The sequence below is a fragment of the Halichoerus grypus genome, chromosome 6 (assembly GCF_964656455.1).
Source record: "Halichoerus grypus chromosome 6, mHalGry1.hap1.1, whole genome shotgun sequence".
Classification (NCBI taxonomy): Eukaryota; Metazoa; Chordata; class Mammalia; order Carnivora; family Phocidae; genus Halichoerus; species Halichoerus grypus.
The window spans coordinates 32315276-32338667 of record NC_135717.1 but is presented as its reverse complement, the minus strand read 5'-3'; the positions used below and the strand labels follow the sequence as shown (position 1 = coordinate 32338667).

Sequence of the window (23392 nt, the reverse complement as noted above, 5' to 3'; positions counted from 1 at the left end):
ACGTAATGACTTAAGTGTTTATCTTAAGAGGGCATTTTTGTCACATTGAAAGGAAATTCTCTATATTTGGTACCTTTGGTCTTGAACTTTTTTTTTTTTAAGATTTTATTTATTTATTTTGACAGAACGAGCACACAAGCAGAGGGAGGGGTAGAGAGGGAGGGAGAAGCAGGCTCCCCGCTGAGCAAGGAAGGAGCCTGATACAGTACTTGATCCCAGGACCCTGGGATCATGACCTGAGCTGAAGGCAGACACTTCACCGACTGAGCCACCCAGGTGTCCTAGGTCTTGAACTTTTATCAAAAGTTTATCATCTTATTTTACAGTTTTATAATTTTAGTTCATATTTAATTACCACCTAAGATGTAAACTAGTTTTGCTTAAAGGCTATGGAATTGATTATTGCAGTTAAATTTTACTTCTCAAACCTTGTGTTCACAGAAAGTTCAGCATCCTCTGTTGAGTCACCTACAAATGCTACTTTGATCTCAAAAGAGACAACCCCAGTGGCACAAAATGCAGCCCAGGTATGGATCAGAAATGCTCTGTCAAAGGATATGCATTCTCAATTAAGTGGAAGTACCCATTGTACTTACACAGAAACATTTGGGTCACATTTCAGCTTGTACTTTTAAAAAATGTGGTATTGTCCATCTACTTATTTATGGAATCAAAATAATTTAATTGACTTTTCCAGAAACTCTGGAGGTTAAATATATATATTTTTTTACCCAACAAAAGATTTTTAAGAGTAGTAGCCATTGTTGATGAAGGTGGAGGGAAATGGATGTTCTTGTACACTCACGCTTTTCATGCAAATCAGCAAAATGTTTGGGGACACAATTTGGAAATGAGATGGAATATTTATCCAGAGTGTCTGGGACCTAATCCATTCTGGATTAGTGATATTCCAGAGTGTAGAAATCTTAATGCCAAAAGAAGCTTATGCTTAAAAACACTGGATCCAGCCCCACATATTCCTGAAACATCCTTTTGTTCTTAAAATTTCGATAAATGGATCAAAGAACCGGAAGTTTATTTAGAACTGCAGTTGAGCACTTTAATCAAACCTGCCAGTCCAGCTTGCTAAACTTTATAAATGTCTTTCTAGGTTCTTGAGTCCTTTGAACACTTGCCACCTCTCCCAGAGCCACCACCACTACTACCTGAACTGGTAGACAAAATCCGAGATACACTTCCTCCCCAGAAGCCTGAGCTCAAAGTGAAACGGGTCCTGAGACCCAGGGGCATTGCCCTGACTTGGAACATCACCAAAATCAATCCCAAGTGCGCTCCCGTGGAAAGCTATCACCTCTTCCTCTGCCATGAGAACCCTAACAATAAGTTGATTTGGAAGAAAATTGGAGAAATTAAAGCTTTGCCACTCCCAATGGCCTGTACTTTATCTCAATTTTTAGCTTCCAACAAATACTATTTTACTGTCCAATCAAAAGACATTTTTGGGCGATATGGACCATTTTGTGACATAAAATCTATCCCTGGGTTTTCTGAAAATCTTACCTAAAAGAAAAGTCTTGAGTAATTATATATTGTATGGCACTGTTTTCTTTTTTCATATTTGAGTCGTTGGTTTACAATGTTCTCTAACACTGTTTGCCATCTTAAAGGGCCAGTTGAGATTGTGAACGCTTTGTATAGGGACAGTCCTCTTCCCTATGTTCTAAGAGGCCTCTCGTTTCATGAATTTGTGATTTGCGTTCAGTAAGTACTCCAGCGGCTATGTTCTACAGCCTACACTCTGGCGGACCCGCGTCGCTGAGCAGTGCTGTGCACAGTACCGCTGCTGACTGGGGGCTGCTGCGCACTTCCATCCGGAGCCCTCGCGTGGAAGCCGCCGCCGTTCCCTCTGCTGGCAATCCACACTTGGTGGTCGGTGCAGGTCGGTGAAAAATCCGCTTTTTAGGAGGCAGGCTCATCCTGGGGGTGCATCTCACCAAGATCTTACGTAAGTAAGTGTCTTCTCATTCTGTTCAAAATCTAAGGGCTATTAATTTGCCCGCTCCCTTATTTTTCTTTTTTGGCTATTCAGTTACTTGGGGAAAGAGTCTGGAGGTTTTCCCTAAATCTGTTTGTATATTTATATTTAGATATATAATAAAATTAGTTAAACATTGTGTGCTATGTACACGAAACGTGGAGTATCTCTTATAAAAGCATTATCCAACCCACTGTTTCTGCTCCAGAAAATGGAGTTGTCTGCCTTAGGCTTAAGGCTTTCATTTGTTGATTCTTTGGTGCTACTCTCTGTTCATCGCCCAGCTGCCATGGTTCCTCAGAGGAACCCTGAAGGACCCCGAGAGAGGAGTCCCAGGCACACCCCTGTCTGAGGGGCACTGAAGTGAAGCTGTGGCTAGCACAAGTCGCCCAAGAAGCTCAACGAGCGGGCACACTGGATAAGCGTGAGTCAGGGACCAGTGTGATGCTGAGAAAACAAATGTAACTATTAGTGTGAAGAACAGTCTGCCCGCCAGAGGCGTTCTTTCCTGGTACGTGGTGAATGTTCAGTCCTAGACGCTCTGAGATTTAAAAAATTGAACGAGGAATGGTTTTCTTTGGCATTTTATGAATGTCTTCACATCTTTGGTCATAAATAAAGTTTTATTTTTCAGTCTCCTGTGTCTTTTTTTTTTTTTTTAAAGATTTTATTTATTTGACAGAGAGACAGCGAGAGAGGGAACACAAGCAGGGGGAGTGGGAGAGGGAGAAGCAGGCTTCCTGCGGAGCAGGGAGCCCGATGCGGGGCTCGATCCCAGGATGCTGGGATCATGACCTGAGCCGAAGGCAGACGCTTAACGACTGAGCCACCCAGGCGCCCCTGTCTCCTGTGTCTTTATCTTCTAAAACATTTCTACTGGAAAAGCCAAATTTGGAACTGAATTTGAGGAGATGAGCTGCCCTCTGTGAGACGCGGTTTCAGGCTCAGAACAATGGTGAGCATCCTGCGGCATAGGACAGGGGCTTCATTTAGGGACCATTACACCCTTGGGGGGGGACGCAGACTAGACATTCATGTACAAGCCAAGCAAAGCCCAAAGACTTGACACCATAAGATTTAGGTGTGCATCACCAAAGTGAAACTGCATCCCCAACCAGCACATCTTCTGGAATGTTGGTGGCTGCACAGGGCTTAAGCAAGAGCTTTCAAAATAATAGGATGAGTAAGGAAGGCTGATAGTAAGCATCTTAGGGCTGGTGACTCAAGAAGCATTAATGTTTCTTGCCTTTTGGAAAGTGCAAGATTCTCAACTGTTATCCATGGCACCAGAAGAGACACAGCCTAAAGACAAGAAAGATCTAGTACACAGTAGTACAGAGGGAAATGGATGCCCTGATTTTAGGCAGAAAGTGTGAAAGGAAAGAGGTCTTCCTGTGCCTACTGTTTCTCAGTGGCCTTCAGCTCAACACGATCCTTACGCCCGAGCAGCATATTTGGATTTCCTTCATGGATAGAAATATCAGGTAGTTGCATCTCTCCCCCGACAGAAATCTCATACGAGGCCAAAAGATAGGAACTGATGGAATTGGATTTTAGGGCTGCATTATTGGCTTTTTTTTTTTTAATTCAATTTTACTCCACCCTCTGGATTTGTGGTAATGGGTAATATGTAGAAGTGTCAATCTCTGAATTTCTGTCACCTCAGCCTCTGTAAAGATTGCAGGAAGTTGATTCAATAAGGCTGATCTCAAGGGACACAGCTGTAGATGCTGTTACCAATCACGGGGCAAGGACCCATGTCAAAGTTCTTTTCCTTTCTTCGATGGAGGGAAATAACGTCTGATCTGTGAAGATAATATTTCTATACTCAAGACTTAGAGTTAAGACTATTTCCAACCCAATTCTATTCCCCTGGATTTGGGGGGAGTCTAGTGTGTGCAGTTGGACAGGGTGAATGGAATGGATTTAGCCAAGATACCACAAGAGGCAGAGGATACTTGATTTTTGCAATATAATAGAGTTTTAACTCTTTGGATGCAAGGGAATACTCAGTTTGGGGGAAGGAGTACCTAATGCTAGGAGCGATCTGTGCGACTGGTGTCCAGAGTGCCTTGAAGAAAGGGTACAGATACAGCACGGGGTGGAAGCCACACATGGGGGTAATTACTCGGGGTCATGGGGTATTTTCTGGCCTGTCTGCAAATGAACCTGATCATCACAGCTTGAGGTCAGCTCCCGTTGGGCAAACTATGCTTCTCTCTCCGTGAAAAAGAAATTGTTCCATAGCTAGGGACACCCATCTCTTGCTCACCCATCTCTTGCTCACAGATGGGGACCCACAAGTGGCAAGCAGAGATATTTGGGTAATTCCGCAGTAGGATATGGGACTTTGTTTCAGCCAAATGGGCTCTGTATAAAACCAGTTTGGTAAATTTATGGGCAGGGGTTATTCCTCTGAGCAAAACAGAGGCCAGGCATGGGTAGGCTGGGTTATAGCCCAAGACAGAGGAGAAATTCTTAGCAGTTGTGCCAAGAGGTTTATGACATGGGAAAGGTTTGGGACATGAAGCTCAGCCAACCCAAAATTGTTTCCACCAATTCATTAAATTTTCCCAGTGAAATATTCATGTATTCATTCATCAAGGAATTATTGAAAATCTGCCATATGCCAGACACCAGGCCAGGGGCTAACATGGAGAACAATAGTAGATACTGTACCAGGGCACCTGCCTGGCTCAGTCAGTTGGGCGTCTGACTTCGGCTCAGGTCATGGTCTCAGGGTCCTGGGATTGAGCCCTGCATCGGGCTCCCTGCTCAGCAGGGAGTCTGCTGCTCCCTCTCTCTTTCTGCCCCTCCTCTCAGCTCATGCTCCCTCCCTCTCTCTCTCTCTCGCTCTCGCTTGCCCTCACTCTCAAATAAATAATAAAATCTTTAAAAAAAAAAGTAGATACTGTCCCTGCCTTTTTGGAACTGACCTAAGGACATTAACAAGTAAAAAAAAAACACAGGATTTTCAGAGAGCGACACAATGTGATCCACGAGGAAACTGAGCAGGGAGAGATGGTGGAGCATGATGGTGTGGCTATGTGAGACAGGATTGTCATGGAGAGCTTCTTGGAGAGGGAGGCACTTAGGCCTGAAGGATGAGAAGGGGCAAGACATAAGGATGTCAGCTGGAAGGGTTAGTGCCAGGTCAAGGGATTTAACCCACACTCAAGAAAGTCCTCTAAAGGAACAGGATTTGGGTCTAAGAGGGGATCCCATGGGCCAATGAAATGCAGTGCATGATTCTTAGTGGATCCTGGATTTAGAAAAACAGCTCTAGAGGACATCATTTGGACAACTGGCAAAGTCCCAACTATAGACTATATAGATAATAGTTTTGTGTCCATGTTAAAGATGGACATTTAACTCCATGCCTTGATGTCTGCAACTAACAAATGGTTTAAAATATTTACACACACACAGGAAGGTCAAAGCAAATATGACCGCAATGTTAACAGATGGTGAATCTAAGTGGAAAGTGTATGGCTGTCATGTTATTCTTGCAACATTTCTGTAGGTTGAAAATTTCAAAATAAAAAGTTGGGGGACAAAACAATAGATCATTCATTGAACTCTTCCAGTCCATGGAGAGTCTGGAAATTCTGATTTAGCTGAGATCTGCAAAACAGGTAGAGCTCACCAGGTTAAGAGCACAGAGAAGAACATTTGCAAGAGGCAGGTGGTTCAGGATAGTTCAGGGAGGCCTACAGAGGTTGGCAGGAGCTAGACCATAGACAGCCAACTGTAGAGGACCTCGGTCTCCTGCAGCATGGCCTTGCCTCCCCACCATCGAGAGGGACAGTCTGTCTCTCCATCTCCTTGACTCTGGGCAGGTCTAGGACTGCTTTGACCAATGGAACACAGCAGAAGCGATACTAGGGCACCTCTCGGAGCTGGCCTGGCAGCGTCTACTTCCTGCTTCTTGGAAGCCAGCCACTGTCTAAAAAGTGCAACGACCCCAAGATCACCTTGTTGCAAGAAGCCCATTCAGGAGACCTTTGAGGACAAGATGTCACATGGTGGCAGAGGGGAGGCCCATGAGTGAGGAAGCCATCTTTGAAGCAGATCCTGGGTTTCAAACACCCCAGCTGAAGTCATGGGAATCAGACAAACAGTTCAGCTGAGCCCCACTCAAATTCCTGACCCATAGTACAGCAAAACAAAAGCTATCTAAGCCTCTAAATTTGGGGCTTGTTTATGAGGCAGCAGCAAGACCTGGGACACTGTTAGAGACTGGTAGTCCATGTTAGGAAGTTGGGTCGTTATTGTATATAATGCTGCTATAAACACAGGGGTGCATGTATCCCTTTGAATTAGTGTTTGTATTTTTGGGGTAAATACCCACTAGTGCGACTACTGGATCCTAGGTCGTTCTATTTTTAACTTTTTGAGCAACCTCCATACTATCGCAGCATTATTTACAATAGCCGAACTATGGAAACAGCCCAAGTGTCCATCGACTGATGAATGGATAAAGAAGAGGTGGTACAGATATATAGTGGAATATTATTCAGCCATAAAAAGGAATGGAATCTTGCCATTTGCAATGACATGGATGGAGCTAGAGAGTAGAATGCTAAGTGAAATAAATCATCCTGAGAAAGACAAATACCATATGATTTCACTCACGTGCAATTTAAGAAACAAGTGAGCAAAGGGGAAAAAAAAAGAGACAAATCAAGAAACAGACTCTTCACTATAGAGAACAAACTGATGGTTACTGGAGGGGAGGGGGTGGTGAGATGGGTGATGGGGATGAAGGAGGACACTTGTGATGAGCACTGTGTGATGTATAGAACTGTTGAATCACTATATTGTACACCTGAAACTAATAAACATTGTATGTTAACTACACCGGAATTAAAATAAAAACTTAAAAAAGAAAAGCTGGGTCATTATCTTGGGAGTCATGGAGAGCCAATGAAGATTTCAATCAAGATGGTAATAGGATAAGACAAGGTTGAGGAGATCTCTCTGTTTGCCATGTAGAAACTAAACTGGAGAATGGGTGAGGGTGGTGGGTAGACCAGGGAACCAGGGTGACTAATTACAAGTCTATTGCAATGGTCAGAACAAGAGGACAGCAGCTGGGCTGGGGTCGTGGAAGTGATGTCCAGGGGCAGGAGAATCAAGAATGCTTTCCAGGGAAACTTCGATGCATATACCAGGCAGATCTCAGGATCCAGTTACTCTGCCCTGAGGCCAGTAAGGAGGGCAGAATAAATGTGCACACAGTCCTTCCTCCAAGAAGAATAACTTGGCAGAGGAAGATGTCGAATGACCATGAAAGAAATCACTGGAATCGGTCTCTTCTTTGGGGAGTATCTGATTTAAAAAAAAAGAACTTTTACCGGACCAAACCAAATGTTTTGGTTCATAATTGAGATTTTAGTTGAATATAGAGATGTATCTATCCCAGGTCAAGAACCAAATGTCGAGGGCATTGGCAGGATTGCATTTCACCTCCTATATTCAAGGTCACAAATTTCTTCCCTAAAAGGCCGGAGCGAACGATTTGGAAAATTGGCCACCAGGTGGCAGTATGCCTCTTCCCCACCTTTCTGAAATTGACATTAAACCTTTTTGTCCTTTTCGTGTTGAAGCCAATTGTCACAACACTACAAAATAATATATTTGAAATATGGTACCAGTGTGGCAAGTTTTTTACCTAATATCTTAGATACATGGTCGTATCTACCTGAAACTAATATAACATTGTATGTTAACTATACCGGAATTAAAATAAAAACTTAAAAAAGAAAAGCTGGGTCACTGCCTCCCAGACCTCCACATTGATTCTGAAGGGGTTCAGAACAAGTCTCCCCAAAAATGCGCCCCTTTGCCATGTCGATTATTTTGAGCTGAAGGCAATCCAGACCGAGCAGGCTCAAGAAAAACTTTTATCTCTTCCTTAAACTACCTAGAAGAATTTAGATAGGGGGCCTGGCCCAGAAAGAAAGCTATTACCAAGAGATAGCTTTTTAATCTGAACGACCTATCTGTACAGCAAGTCAGACATCTAATTACCAAACATTTGCTCTTCTTGTCCTGTGAGTCACCCTCCTCCGTTTTGAAGCCCCAGGACCCTATCTCATTCCTTAGCTCAAGATGACATGTAAGCCTCAGTTGCCTGGGTTGTCCTTGGGTCTCCTTGTCTTTGTGGGGGTCCAGTATGTACTCATTAAATTTGTTTTTCTCCTGTTCATCTGTCCTATGTTCATTTGATTATTGGGCCAGTCAAAAAAACAAAACAAAACAAAAACAAACCTAGAAGGACAGAGGAAAAATGCTTTCTTTCTGGCAATTTTCAATTGATTTCGATTTTGAACTTGATTCACAAATTATAACTGGAATTGTCACAGAAGTCAGTTGGCTTTTCAAAAGCCCTTCCCTGACTGTTCTCGATTTCAGAGCTTCAGTTCCACCTAGAAACGAAGCCCTTGCAGGTGGATTTTATCATCTTTCCTCCACTCGTCCTTCTTCCACCCCCTTGTCACGTTAGCGTTGATTGACATAGATTAAAATCAATTACTTTAAGCTGAATCCAACACAAGGGGAAGAAGACTCATCTTGGTAAGATTCTAGAAGCAACGTTCTCTATGTTGTCTGCCATGAAAATGTGAAGCTTTTCGGGTGGACTCAGTTGAATGTGGCAGATGAATTGCACAGCCCTGACTCCCATTATCATCCCCACCTCAGCTCTGCCCCATTCCCACGACAAAAAAAAGCAAAGCTTTCCAGAACTTTGCAGCAGCATGCAGATACAGATAACGAGAGAGACCTTCAGAGTTGTCAAGCAGAGCAGAACTTAAGGAGCAGGGGGATCTGAGAGAGAGAGACCTACAGTGGCTCACACAATTGTGGGGTCTATAAGGGAAGGCTCAGAAGGGGGCAAAGATAAGATGCACCTGCTTCAGGGAATAAACACCAACAGGGTGTTTATTAATAACACCAACAGGCTTCTCGTGGAGCCTAGGAGGGTCTAAGAAAGAAAGGTTGATTGGTCTGGCTTGCGTTACATGCCACAGGACGCCTGATTGACCTGCCCATCAGATTGCCCACAGGGAGGTAGAGATGATTCTCCAAAAGGAATCTGGGGTGTTGATACCAAAGCAAGGGGAACTACAAATTAGCCATCAAAAAAAAGCAATAAATATCCACATGGTTAATAGGTATGTCGACAATCAGCTGACCACGCGTAGGAGAAGAGATTTTCTTTCTTTTTTTTTAATTTCTCAGTTTTGGTCGGACTACCCTGAAGTCCCGCCACCATCCTTCTATCCGAATCCCTGAGAGCTTGCTAAGATGGCAGATTCCCGGGCCCCAGGCCTTGGAGGGACGGACTCGAAAAGCCTGGGGTGCAGCCGAAGAATCTGCAGCTCAGCACACCCTCCCCACTAGCCCCAGGGAATTCCAAGGTAGCGAGGCTGCAGATCCTTTAAGAAACCCTTTTCTCCCACCAGCAATTATAAAGACTTTTTCACATACAAGGATACAGACATTAGGCCAAACTGCGGGCGCCATCTGGCCAATCTCACATTTTGCCCCATCTTGCCCCCTGGGCCTCTCTGCCTCCCTTGCCAGAAAACCAGCCGAGCAAGATGGAGGCTGGAAGGCGAGGCTGAGTCATCATCCTTCAATAGATATTCTGGTTAGTGTCAACTCACCCAGGGGTGGGGAGGCCTTGCTACGCATATGGAGCAGGCAACTCTTTGGAGCTCCGAGGTCTGCGGTTCATGCCGAAGGCTCCAGATCCCTGCTTGGTGCTCCCAGCAGCCCGCGGCTCCCATTAATCCCCTGGGAAGCTTCCACTCCCCGGCGCCTCTCCTCCCAGAAGGTCCCATCTCCATGGTCAACTCAGCCACCACCTCCTCCAGGAAGCCCCTTCTGATTCATTCAGTCCGGCTCTTCGGGGGCTCTGCCCACTCTGGAGACTTCAGCACTTCTTTGAACCACCCAATTTTTTTAATTGTGGTGAAAAATAAAACATAGGAGATCCACCTCCTTAAAGTTTTGAGTGTCCGCTATCCTTCACCATAAGCTCGCTGGTGTGCAGGAGATCTCTAGAACGTTTTCAAAGCTGCATGAGCAGAAGTCTGTACCCCTGAACCCCAGGTCCCCCTCTCCCTTCCCCCCGCCCGGCTGCTGGCAACCCACATTCTACTTTCTGTTCCTCTGAGTCTGAGTCCTTGAGGTCAAGTGGTATCAGGTGGTAACAAACTAAAGGCCCATCAACGGTGCCCAACGGATAAAGAAAAGACAGTGTGTACGTGCAATGGGGTATAATTTGGGCGTAAAAAAGAAGGAATCCGGGCACATGCTGCACTGTGGATGAACCTGGAGGACGTTATGCTAAGTGAAACAAGCCAGTCAAAGAAGGTCAAATACTCTACGATCCCGACTTACTGGATCGCACCTGAGTTACAACTTGGCCCGGAGACAGGTTTTCCGCCCCGGGCTACCCATTAGGATCACCTGGAGAACTTGAACAACTTCCACACCCAGGCTGCTCCCCAGACCAGTAAATGACCACCTCTGTGGGATCCGGGCTTCAGAAGCATCCCAGGGGCCTCTGGCACGTGGCAAGGGTAAGAACCTGGGATCCTGGGTCGGACAATCTAACTTCAAGCCTTGAATCAACCACGTACTGGGTAGGTGGCCTTGGCAATAATGAGATTAACAGCCCTCACTGAGCACCGCCTGTGTGCCCCCTGCAGCTGCTGCCGCCGCCAATCGCATTTTATAGGAAGCAGAGGTCTAGAGAAATCCAGCAGTTGGCTGCCGGGCGCACAGCACCAAACTGCTGGGACCCGATTGGAACTGAGGCGGCCAGCTCAGCAGGGTCATCAGCCCTGGAGAGGCAGGTCTCCTTGGTCCCAGGGAGCTGCTTCCTCATGATCTGGATGTCACACCTTACTCTGAAAAGGGATGGGGGGCTTTCAGGATCCTTTCTTCTGGACCAAAGTCCACCCATCCCAGGTTGCCGTGGGAGGACAGAGGATGACAAAGAGGAAGAAGGGAGGTGGCTGCTCTTCGGGCCGAGCTCTGGTCTCCAGCAGCTCCCTCAGCTGTCACCCCCTCCTGGACGAGGCAGCAGGCTGTCCTGGCAATGGAACTTCTCCTTCTGGAAAAAATAAAAAAAATCTGTTACTCAAGGTAACCCCACACCTCCCTTTGCTCGCGTGTGTCCAAGCCCCTGGTGAAGTCAGGCTATCAACCTTCTACAAACACGGAGCAGCAATTTCTTCCTGGTTCCTCCTGTGTCTGTTTGTTGCAGCTGATGATAAACACTGAGCAAATGCTCAGTTTCAGCTTGGGGACCAAGAACATCCTGTGCTGTTCTCCCATGGGTTCAGACATGCCAAGGGCCACGGTGGGACAGGCTGTTGTTGGCTTTGCCCTGTTCTCCCGCGAGGATATGAGCAGCGTGGGGCCAGCCAACCTCAGAATTTCCAGCAGCGCCCTTGCAGCCTCCCAGAGGATCGCCCGTCACCGTATTTCCTGGATATAAAACTCCATGGCTGTAGTTCCCATCTGAGGACAATTTTGCTTCTGCTCCCCAGGGGACATACGGCAAGGTCTGGAGACCTTTTTTGCTGCCACAGTTTGGTGTGTGGGGGAACCACCTACCAGCTTCTACTGGGTGGAAGCCAGGGGTGCTGCTAAACATCTGATAAGCGTAAGACAGCCCCCGTGATGGATACTCATCTGGTCCCAAATGTCCACTGTGCCGACGCTGAGAAACTTTGGTCTATACTAGGGAGCTCTTACAAGTACAGATTTTGAAAGAAAACATTCACAGGTACTTTTCATAACATAGTTATTTAAAGTGACTTCAGGGGCTCCTGGGTGGCTCAGTTGTTAAGCGTCTGCCTTCGGCTCAGGTCATGATCCCAGGGTCCTGGGATTGAGCCCTGCATCGGGCTCCCTGCTCAGTGGAGAGCCTGCTTCTCCCTCTCCCACTCCCCCTGCTTATGTTCCCTCTCTCGCTGTGTCTCTCTGTGTCAAATAAATAAATTTAAAAAAATAAAGTGACTTCAAAGTGGTTTTGCACCGGAAAGATATTCTTGTCTCATGTAAGAATAGTTAACTTCTATACTGACATCCAGGTGTAAGTGGCAAATCTGTCTCAATGCAGTAATATTCTACCAACTGAAAACAAGACTACAAAAATCACATGGCTAAAAATATGGAAAGAGCCCAGATGTCCATTGACAGAGGAATGGATAAAGAAGATGTGATATATATATGTATATATATATACACAATGGAATACCACTCAGCTAGCAAAAAAATGAAATCTTTCCATTTGCAACGACGTGGATGGAACCAGAGGGTATTATGTTCAGCGAAACAAGACAATTATCATAGGATCTCACTCATATGTGGAATTTAAGAAACAAAACAGAGTTGCATAGGGGAGGGGAGGGAAAAATAAAACAAGACGAAATCAGAGAGGGAGACAAACCATAAGAAACTCTTAATCATAGGAAACAGACTGAGGGTTGCTGGAGGGGAGGGAGGTGGTGGGAAGGGGTAACCAGGTGATGGGCATTAAGGAGGGCACGTGATGGAATGAGCGCTGGGTGTTATATAAGACTGATGAATCACTGACCTCTACCTCTGAAACTACTAATACATTATCTATTAATTAACTGAATTTAAATTTTAAAAAAATCACATGGCTAAAAATTAATAAATTGAGCTAATGAAAATCAGTACATAGCAATGTTCTGGTAGTATACAGATTTAATCGTATGGTAAGGAGCCATAACGCACATTAGCTTTGATCAGCTGTGTCGGATTTGGCTCCACTAGAGGTCCAAGAATCTGTCTGCTCCTGGGGCTTTCTTGCTATGTTGTGTGGGCCACTCACCACTAGGAGGTGGGAGTAGTACCTGCTCTTCACTTTCCGGGCGCTGGGCCTCCCAAAGTCCGAAGTCGGTAAAGCAAATGCACTGGAAGCAGGATAATTTTGGGGATACATATTCTTTGGAGGGTGGAGGAGATACTCATCTACATGTTCTAGTGTTTACCTCCAAATGTAAAATTAAAACTCATCTGATTTATGGACCTAGGTCTGATCCCTGAAAAAGATGATCTGCAAACTTTGGGATCATCCGAAAAACCTGAAAGTCCTAAAATTCAGATACTGGGTCAGTCCCTTCGATATTTAACAGGTCTGGAATCTGCATTTTCACAAGTATTCCCTAAATGGTGTGTGCTCTAGGTGGTTCCATTGCCTGCCCCCCCCCCCCCCGCAAACACACACACACCATTCTCTATTTTATGGCCCCAAATGGAAGTCTGCACTAACAGATTACATTAATGGCCTCAATACTTTGCTCCTTCCCGCCCTCACTTTCTCTCCCCCATCCCCCGCAAGGTGACTGTATGGTCCTCTCACTGAAGGAGGGAGCTGGTTTCCCCTCCTCTCCCCCCCGGGTGAGATTTGTAACCTGCTTGGCCAATGCAAGGTGGCAGGAGTGGTATCCCAATTGCAAGCCTAAGAGAATGTATATGTTTCCCCTTGCTCTTCTGCATCTCTGCCATCACCATGAGTCTATACCCGAGCCAGTCTGATCCAGGACGAGAGAGCTACGGAGCAAGGTTGAGTGCCCCAGCCATCTCGCACAAGGCCAGTCTTCATCCGCCAACACCCAGGCTTGGGGCCAAGTCCAGCCAGGACCAGCAGAGCTGCCCAGCCCACCTCCAGCTGAGCCCAGACATACGAGCAACAAACCCTTGTGGGTGTGTGCCTCTGTGCGTCGTGGCTGTTACGCGGTTGTAGCTAGCTCATCCACACCCATCTTGCAAGGGGCCACCACCAATCAAAGGAGGTGGTTCTGGGAAGAAGAGAGACCAAAGGAAATGGGTTTGCCTCCTTGCTGTACTTACCTGCTCTTCTTCTCGCTTTCCCACCAGTAAAAGGAGTGCATGGTTGCCGTGAGAATCAAATGTAATGATACAATTCATGGGAAGATGCTCTGTAAACCAGAGTTCTGGGCATCTCTGTGAGCACTTAGTGTCCTCCCGCATGTGCGCTATCTCACTGAATCCCCACAACCCTTCGTAACAGCTGATCCTGCGGCCCTGTCCCTTCTGCCCTCAGCTCTCCTAATGCAGGTCTTAGCGTCAACATCATGCCAGCAATGAGTCCTCACCTCCCTGAGCTGCTGTCTTCCCGTCACCCTATTTCCTTCACGGGCTGTATCCCGATTTGTAATTTCATTTATCTTGCTTGTTGTCTGTTTCTCCTCACTACCATGAAAGCTCCATGATTGTGTAGGACCTTTCTGTCTGGTCCATCCTTGTATCTCCGGGCATCCCCAATGTGTGGTGCACAGATGGTGGGAGACCAGATGGACCGAGCATTACCCCCATTTTGCAGATCAGGACACGAGGTCTGCAGCATCTCGGTCGCTTGGCAAAGCCTCTCCACAACTAATTGCTGATTCGGATTGGAACCTGGGCCTGTCTGGTTCTGAGGCCCATGGGTCTTAGGTGGCCTGGCCATGGTTGGTCGCGGAAGGGTTTGGTTGGTCGCGGAAGTCCTGGGCCATGGCCTCGGGTGGGAGCAAGAAATGCAGCGATCAGAAAAGACAAATCAAAGCTCCTGCCTCACGGGCAATGAGTCAGAAACCTCAGCCCCTTAAAAAGCCAGACACGCTCTGTAATTAGCGCCCTCCAGACACCTGCCGGCCATCTGCCTGGGATTACGCAACGCCCGCCTGGGTCACTGCCGTCCCAGAAGCTCGAGGGGAGATCGTGGTCAGAAGGGGTTGAGAGTATGGGGCGTGGCGGGCTTCCTCGGAGGTTGGAAGCCTCTGATCATACCAGGTGTGGCTACACCAACATACAGGGTTCTCATCTCCTGTTGGATTGGGATGTATCACGAGGCCAGCTTAAAAGAGCAGACTCAGGAAATCCCGATAGGGAGGAACCAAGTGCGTGTGTGAGTTCCCTTACACCAGCAAGGACACTGGTTTATGGTTTTTTTATATTGTCATTATGCGGCAAATACCCGCAGTGGTCCCCAGCTGACTTAGGTAGCACCTACAGTCACACCACATAGGGGAGGTCACTGTCTTCTGGTCAAGCAGCTATGGTCCCGATCCTATTTTAACACCTATCCATCTGTTCCGAGCCTCCTTTCTTCCTGGGGAAAGAGCAGTCCTCAAGCTCAAAACCTCCACCAGACAACAGTTTGTACTATACACTTAATAGCATTCTTGTTTTAAATCATACCTAGGTCACTTGGGACAACCGATGCTGATTTTCAACTTACTTGATACTTTCCTTTTGAATAAATGTATTTATGTAAAAAAATAGTTGCTTTGACGAAAAATGTTCAGCAAATAATAGTGCAGGCCGTACACGCTTATTAGCAAAGAGCAGTGGGCAAGAGATGGGTCAGTAAAGCTTGGGAAGCACGGGCTTAGCTGTGGGTAAATAGGGAATTGGATTCTGATAGGATGTAGCAGGCATTTGCCATTGGGTTCGACCACCCAGCAGTTGAATTTCCTTCCTCTGTTGGGGAATTCCCTTCCTTCTGAATCTTGGTGGGTTGCAGACCTCACCTCCCATTACAGATGCTGAAAATGCCTGCTGACTATTTTCCAGCCTCCCTCATGGCGAGGGCGTGGTCACATGCCCCAGTCTTCACCCATCACAGAGATGCACCATGCCAGGCTCTGCACCCGAAGGAGTGGGACAGCAGAGAGAGCTGCCTTCCGGCGGAGCAATGGGCTGTGTGAGATCAAGTTCACAGCGCAAAGCACCATCTTGCGGTGCCCGCAGTGGTCTCCTTGGAAAACCGTTCTCTGGAAGAATCTGAGGCAATCCACAGGGGCTTGGCTGCATACTTCCAAAGCCTGTGCTCTACCTGATTTCCTTTTTATGGAACTCCTGTTCTGTGTAAATCAGCCAGAGTCACTGCGGCGTGCAACTAAGAAGCCTGATGATACTACATGTGGGCACTAGAAGCAACAGACTCTCTACTGTGCAGAGCCGAGGGCAGTGAGGACTCTATTCCAGGCCGGGAAGTGGTGGCCCTTGCATTATTATTCCAAGACATCAGTTTTACACCAAGGTTTGGCAAGCTCCTCTGTAAAGGGTCAGGTAGCAAATGTATCGGGCTTAGTGGCTAGTATGGTCTCTCTGGCAACCAACTCATCTCTGCCTTTGTTTTTAAGATTTTTCTTATTTATTTGAGAGAGAGCGAGCACGAGCTGGGGAAGGGGCAGAGGGAGAGGAGAAGCAGACTCCTCGCTGAGCAGGGAGCCTGAAGCTGGGCTCGATCCCAGGACCCTGGGATCATGACCTGAGCCGAAGGCAGATGCTTAACCGACTGAGCCACCCAGGTGCCTCTCATCTCTGCCTTTGAAAGCAGCCATGAACAATGAGTCATTTAGCGTGTGCGGCTGGGTGCCACTTACCATTTTGTCTACAAAATCAGGTGGTGGACTGGATCAGGCCCATGGACCAAATGTTTACCCCTGGTTTAAACTGTTATCTGCATCACACCAACCATGTACCTACGGATGCTGTCGTATCAGGAAAAGTTGTAGAAACACATTGGGCTGGTGCCATGGTCAGCTTCCTAGAGTTTTCACTAAGCTCCTTCAAGAAAAAGTCAATCTTGAGCCAAAGGTGGCTCACCTAAAGGCAAAAGTGGAAGGAAATACAGCTTTACTGAGATTCTTTCTGCCTGAAGCCCATAATCAAAACTGATGGTGAGTCTAGTGTTTCAGAGATTTGCAGGGACGGACGACTCAAATTCTAAGCCAGGAATTGGCCCACTTGGCCTGTAAAGGGCCAGACAGTAAAGAGTTTAGGTGTTACAGGCCATCTAAGGTCTTTGCTGCATTCTTCTTCACATTTTTTACAACTCTATAAAAACGAAAAAGCGTTCTTAGCTCTTGGGCCATAAAAAAGCAGGCCTTTGGCCAGCGAGCCTGTCGTGTACTAAGCCCTGCTCTAAACTATAGGTCAGGGGTGTGGAGGCAGAAAGCCGAGCAGAATGGACGAGATAGCTAGAAAAGACAGGCCAGGTCCTAGCCTTTTTCACCAGACAAAGGGCCACCAAGCCCAGGGACATAGCTGGGATTATGACAGCTTCAAGTTATGGCGCCGAGAGACAGAGCCATGAGATGAAGAGATAGGAGTTCTCAAGCTCAAAGATTAGGCTCACCTCACAAAAGACCATAAGGCAGAACCACCCAGCTATGCTGCTTCTAGAAACTTCGGCCACTGGGTGTTGATTCTCCTTCTGCTCATCCATTTTCCAAAGAGCATCATTTATTATAGATACCCTGTTCTTTTCCCCCGTTACATATTGGGTACGTTGGGAGTATATGACTTAGCTTTCCGTCATAGGTTGCCAGGCCATGAGGAGCCACATCTGGACCCGATAAAGAGGATAATCAGTGTCACCAAATGACCCCCGAGCTGGAAGTACTAACTGGTTTTGGCTTCAGGCTGTGTACCTCTTAGGAAGGGGTTCATTTCATGAATATGTAAGAATCTTAAAAATTCTTATGGAGTTGCATGTGGATGTTGGGCAGCCCAGGGATGGACTGGGGCAGACGCTGTTGGTCGCCTCTTCTCTTCTCTTTTCTAAGAGTGTGCTTCCTAAGTATATCCCTCACTGAAGGAATCAGATGCCCAGCTAAGAGGTCAATGCTAAGCGTGGTAATTTTAATTACCTCTGCCAGTGTTTGGGTTAAGCATGAGAACTGGAAAACTCAGGCCAGGGACATCGGGAAGAGTTTGCCAAAGGGTTCTAGGAAAAGTCTTCTTGTTCCTAAAAAGAGACACGCAAAAAGACAGTTCCCTTCTCGTTTGATTAGACCACGGGATGACAAACGTTTTCTGTAACAGGGGCAGATAGTATTACGGGCTTTGCAGGCCATGCATGTTCTATGGGGACTCTGCCAATGAGACATGAAGGCCGGCAGCACAATATCTAGACAAGAGGGCATGGCCGCGTTCCAATAAAACCTTATTTATGGACACTGAAACTTGAATTTCACGTAATTTTCATGTGTCACCAAGTATTCCTCGTTTCACTTTTTTTTTTTTTTCAATTGGGACTAAGGTAAGTCTAGACCAGGGCAGAGACTAAGTACCTAACGCCTAGCACAAGGCTTACACCATAATACATACACAAATACTTGGTGAATAAGTATTTATGACATCCTCATGATGAAGTGACCCCTTTACCATAAATATTAATGCATCATCATTAATGCAACATCAGAGTAGCTAGACATAAAGCATATTAACAGTTCCAAAAGGAGGGATACAGTAATAGTACTAGACTTCAGTACCCCACCATCAGCAATGGATAGATCATCCAGGCAGAAAATCCATAAGGACACAATGGATTGGAACTAGACTTTAGACCAAGTGGACCAGACAGACATCTACAGACCATTCCCTCCAAGAGCAGCAGAATACACGTTCTTCTCAAGCACGCATGGAGTGTTCTCTGGGATGAATCAGGCTAGGCCACCAAGATTTGGTGAATGAATGAATAACTGACTTTCTTCCAAATGGAAGAAATCTATAAAATTGAATTCTCTGGGGTGACCACCATCTACCTGCGATGTGGACCAAAAACCAAGCCAAACCAACCAACAAAAAACCCTAGAAACACAAAGAATACAGACAGTAACCCCTGGAGGTTTTAGTTTGCAACTCCTATCTAGATACAAGGGAATGCAGGTTCTCCAACAGATTGCTTTTACTACTTTTGGCATTCCTTAGGTAAAAATTCAATCTCTCTCTCTTCATCCATCCATCTATGTACCTACCTACCGACCTACCTATGTATCTCATCTCTTTCTTTCTTTCTGGCTGAATTTTTCATTTTTTCAGCAGAGTGTGCCATCAAGATAGTCCGATTTTCATCATCACCCAACCCTGTAAAGCAGAAGTCTTTATTAATCAAACTGGAAAACAGGGCTGGCTCTTACAGTCTTCAGGAACCACTGCAAATAGAAAATGTGAGGCTGTTGGCTTCCATTAAGAATTTTAAGATGGCACTAGCAGATCACTAACCAAGCGTGGGGTCCTGAGCCCCTGCAGGTCATTCTTCCAGGAAGCTGGTTCCATGAGAGGCAGAGGGGGTTGGAGGCTGTCCTGTGATGAATTGTCAGACATCAGCTGCTCGCTGTAAAGACCGCTCACGATTATCCTGATGAGAAATCACATGGCGCCCTGTCACTCGAAACGGTGGTTTCTCCTCTGGCTGTTGGCACGGTTGGAACACTAGAGTCTGTCGCTCTGGCCGATTTGGTGCCAAACTTTATTTGTCACGTACAGTTTCACATTATATAAAATATAGCAAATAGACTACTTTAAAGGCACATGAAATAAAACGTATCTAACCACCCTAAAAATCACATTTTGTCCCCAAACCAAGATTCAAATTTACCCTCTAGACCTTTGCCTCGCATTTCCCCAAAGCCACTGCCCCCCAGTACACAAAACTGTCTCACCCGCCGTATTGTTAAGTAACTTTTCCACTATTAGCAACTTATTTCCCCGCCCAGGCAGATTTTCAATGAAGCCACGGCTTCTGTGGATCTTCTAGCTGCTGTGTTTAGTGTGTGTACCTACGGGCTCGAGGTCGGGGTTTCTTCATCATCGGTAAATACAGAGCGTCCAAGGACTCCGATGGGCACAGACACACAACCTACAGCAGAGAGAATGTCGGGGGCGCGCCGCAGGGAACGTCCCCGATTTTCCCGTATTTAGGTCTGAATATACACATTTACTCAGAGCAACAAATCAATCCTCCAAACTCATCTGAACAGAGACCCAAAGTAATTTTAATGCAAATAACAAAACAAGTTAGTCTGTCTCCATCCATAGCCCCTCCATGCAAGAATTACAGTACTTTATATAAAAATGTTCTAATAGGCGCAAACTACAGTTCCTTCAAATACAGTTGTTACGAGTAACACATTTGGTCCTAATATTTGCTTCTTGGATGTCTCAGCTAAGTTTCTGTGTTGGGGTTGTCCTTGAGTAACTGATAATAAGCACCAAGTGAGGGCTGGTTCTGCCTACAGGTAAGAAGTTTGGACAGTTTCCTCCCGGATGCAGGTCACACCACCGGGGAGGGGGGTGCTTGGCACATGGTAAGCATTGAATAGTCTGTTGAAAATGAACGAATGAGTGAATGAGTGGATGGAGAGAAAACCGAATCCTGTCCTGGTATCCGTGGCGGCCCTACATCACTCAAACCAGACATCTTCCCAGCACCACGGGACCCCGGCCGATGAAGGTCAGGTGCAGAAGCACGTACACAGCACCAGCGCGGAGACGCGGCCCCAGCACACGTCCCCAGCAGCGCGCTCGAAACACGGGAGGCTACAGACAGCGAGGTGCGGAGAGCTTTTCCACAGGCCCTTCCCGGGGCCACCTGCCTTGCCACACACTCACAGTGCTTCCACCCCTGAGGGCAAACTGCCCACGGCATCCTGCAGGCCGGCCTCAGATGGCGGGAGCGCTCTTCACCCAGACCCTGGCAAAGCACGTTCCCCGAGGGGCAGTGCGCACGCTGAAGTTTGAGAGCCACGGCAATCTGGAAGCTTCTCACAGCTTCATTTGCAGTCAGGACCCTGGGCCCCTCCAGAGAAGTGTCCTCCGGGGGTAACCCAGACCACACCGCCAGTAAAGGAGTGGCATTTCGGCCCATCTCGCTTTTGAACCCGTGGTTGCATTCTCCGCTGCCTTCCTCACGGTGTGTGATTACTTTTCCTAAGTTTTCCATCTGCCTCCCTCACGGGACCGTGAGCCCCAGAGGAGAGAGACTGTCCCTGCATGGTGTCCCCTGTGCTGGGCAGGCACCAAGCCCTCTGCAATTTATGCTGCTGAATGATTGGTGGGTGGGTCCGCTGAGGCTCTAAGAAATGGGGGTCAGCGGAGGCCGGCCAGCCTTAGAAAGCAGGGCGGGAGGAGAAGGGCCGGGCCTTCCCACTTAGAGGAGGAGGGAGGCAGCACCCCTAGGCTGTCTTGCTGTGGGGACGCGGGGCTTGGGCTGCTATTGGGAAGGCCCACCTGTGAGCAGCTGCGGAAAAGACGGGGAAGGCCGGGGGTGATGGAGCCAGCAGCGGCTGGCACCTCGCCATCTCGACATGACGAGACTTTTAATATTTATAAGGTAGCTCTGCTCCCTGGGGCCATGGTCCTCAGCCTCAGAGCACCTACGCGTCACCAAGGAGCTGGTCAGAACTGCAGGTGCCCAGGCCCCGTCTCTGAAGACTCTGACCCCGTGGGTCTAAGGAGGGCCCCTGTTACTATGTTTGCTGGGGATCACATGCTGAGATTCTTTGCCTTAGGGTGAGCCTAAATCCGACCCCAGGTTAAAGATCACCTTCCCTAACAAGGGAAGCAAGCAAGTAACACTGTCAGCAAAGGTGGGTGGGACTTTCTGGACCCAGCCCGTTGCAGGAGGGTCGGGGCTCTGGTCTGGATGTAGACACGACAGCAAGGGCAACACCTGTTTCTCACATGGAACTTGGCTAAACATCTGAGGAGGCTTCACCCCTACTCCACCTCCAACCCTAACACAGAGAGAATGGGGAGGGGAAACTGAGCTGGGTGGGGAGGGGCTTGGTGTGGCTCATACCTAGGAAGGATGCCCCCCGAGACCTGGCGTTCTTGGTCTCTTCTCACATCACATCACATCCCCACAGTTAAGAAACATCCCGTTGAACGTTTTTGGATTTGAGCATTGCTGCATTTGGGGCTTTGTCTCTTGGAGACTTTCAGATGGGCAGGAGTTCCGAATCCCAGCCTTCATAGTCTTTCTCTGATCTCAAGAATGCAAAAACTCTTCTCTCTCTTTTTTTTTTTTTTTTTTGGCTTTTAAAGGAAACAATATGTTTGCTAGAAAAACCACACACAAAAATATTGATTATATACAGAACGGTTATCTGAATGTGGATTTTGTACTGCAGCAAAAGCAACCTAGCTCCCGGGGTTCTATTTGCGCTTCCTCAAGATCAGGTACATGAGGCCGCTGATGAAGGTGAAGGCGAAGGCCACCCACGCCAGGATGAAGGAGTAGCCGTAGCTGCCATCCAGGGTAAGGGTGTACAATCCCGGGTTCTTCCTGTGAAGGTCTTCACGCCGGTCTGTATATATGGAAGCCGCGATCATGACACACAGGCCTGCCGAAAGCAAGAAAATAAATAAATCACAGACCATGTCACAGCGTGCGCCACAGACCGAGGGTACCATGGCCAGAGGTGAAGACACACTTAAGCTCTGATTATTGGCGGGTATTTACTTTAGTCCATGGGAAAGATCACGGCTAATATTTCGTGGCAGGTCATGGCTGCCCACCCTGGACGGCTTCACTTCCCGCTTGTTGCTAGCTGAGCCCGATTCTGCTTGGGTGGCTGGATATGCAGCCCAGGGGCTAAGTCATAACTGGTCTAAGCCATGGGTCAGCCAGACAGAGAACAGTTTAGGGTCTGTGCACCACATACAATCTCTGTCCCAACTACTCAAGCGTGGACGTAGCCATAGGCAAAATGCAAATGAGCGAGCGGGGCTCCGTTCCAGTAAAATGCTATTTACAAAACAAGGCAGTGAACCAGATTTGGCCCGTGAACCGCCCCCCACCTCCAGGCAATCCTGTTCCTGTTTACTTATAACAGTTTATGGATCCACATGTGTCCCAGTTCTGGCCACAGAAAAATCCTTCAGTGAAAAATATTACTCCCTGGAAAGAGACAGATGGGGAGGGGAGGAAGCGTTTTTGGTTGCTGTGCTTTCCCTTGTTTATTGTTTCAGATACTGTGAGGTCAGGAGGGATGTCTGGAGCTGCAGCAGCCTTTTGGGGGCCGTGAGGAGGTCATCACTGACACTCTGAAGATGAAATCATCAAAGGATCAAGTGGAAGTTCTTGGTGCCGCTGAGCTGCCAAACGAACAATGGCACCTTCCACCTTCCAGCTTTTTGTTGTATCAGAAAAGTAAAGGTCTTTGTGGTTGAAGTCATTGTTAATTGGATTTTCCTCTTACTTGAAGTCAAAAGCATCCTGAGTGAATCACCAATGGATGTTAGTGGCAGGATGAGGTCAAGTACCCTGATCTTCCTTGGGGACCCTGTGCCTCTTCCCTCCAAACCAAGATAGCACGTTCTTGACGGCAACTCCTACTTACCCTCCAGATCCTGGCTCAGGCTTCATGTCTTCGGCACGCCTGCCCTGACCCTCTAACTAAATCCAGACTCTGAGGTAGAAAATGTCCCGCCGCACCATGGCGGCTGGCTTTCCTTTCCAAATCCTCACCCGCTGCGCTGCTCTTGGCTCCTACTCACGGTGGCTGGGAAGGGAATGCTTATTCCAGGAAGCCCATCCTTGTACTT

At 47.3% G+C, this 23392-nt stretch overlaps 2 protein-coding genes across 6 annotated transcripts in view; one reads left to right on the top strand and one right to left on the bottom strand.

Moving 5' to 3' along the window:
- ATF7IP2 (activating transcription factor 7 interacting protein 2) overlaps positions 1 to 4900 on the top strand; it is a 70634-nt gene extending 65734 nt beyond the window's left edge. Inside the window, exons 10-11 of the mRNA XM_036070561.2 lie at positions 442 to 527; positions 1112 to 4900. Coding sequence (XP_035926454.1) covers positions 442 to 527; positions 1112 to 1525 — 500 coding nt within the window. The 3' untranslated portion in view covers positions 1526 to 4900. The remainder of the gene's footprint in view (positions 1 to 441; positions 528 to 1111) is intronic.
- A 14917-nt stretch (positions 4901 to 19817) lies between these two features.
- Positions 19818 to 23392, bottom strand: part of EMP2 (epithelial membrane protein 2) — a 75155-nt gene continuing 71580 nt past the window's right edge. For all 5 annotated transcript variants that reach the window (XM_078074810.1, XM_036070518.2, XM_078074811.1 and 2 more), the window contains exon 5: positions 19818 to 22188. In XM_078074810.1, coding sequence (XP_077930936.1) covers positions 22001 to 22188 — 188 coding nt within the window. In that variant the 3' untranslated portion in view covers positions 19818 to 22000. The remainder of the gene's footprint in view (positions 22189 to 23392) is intronic.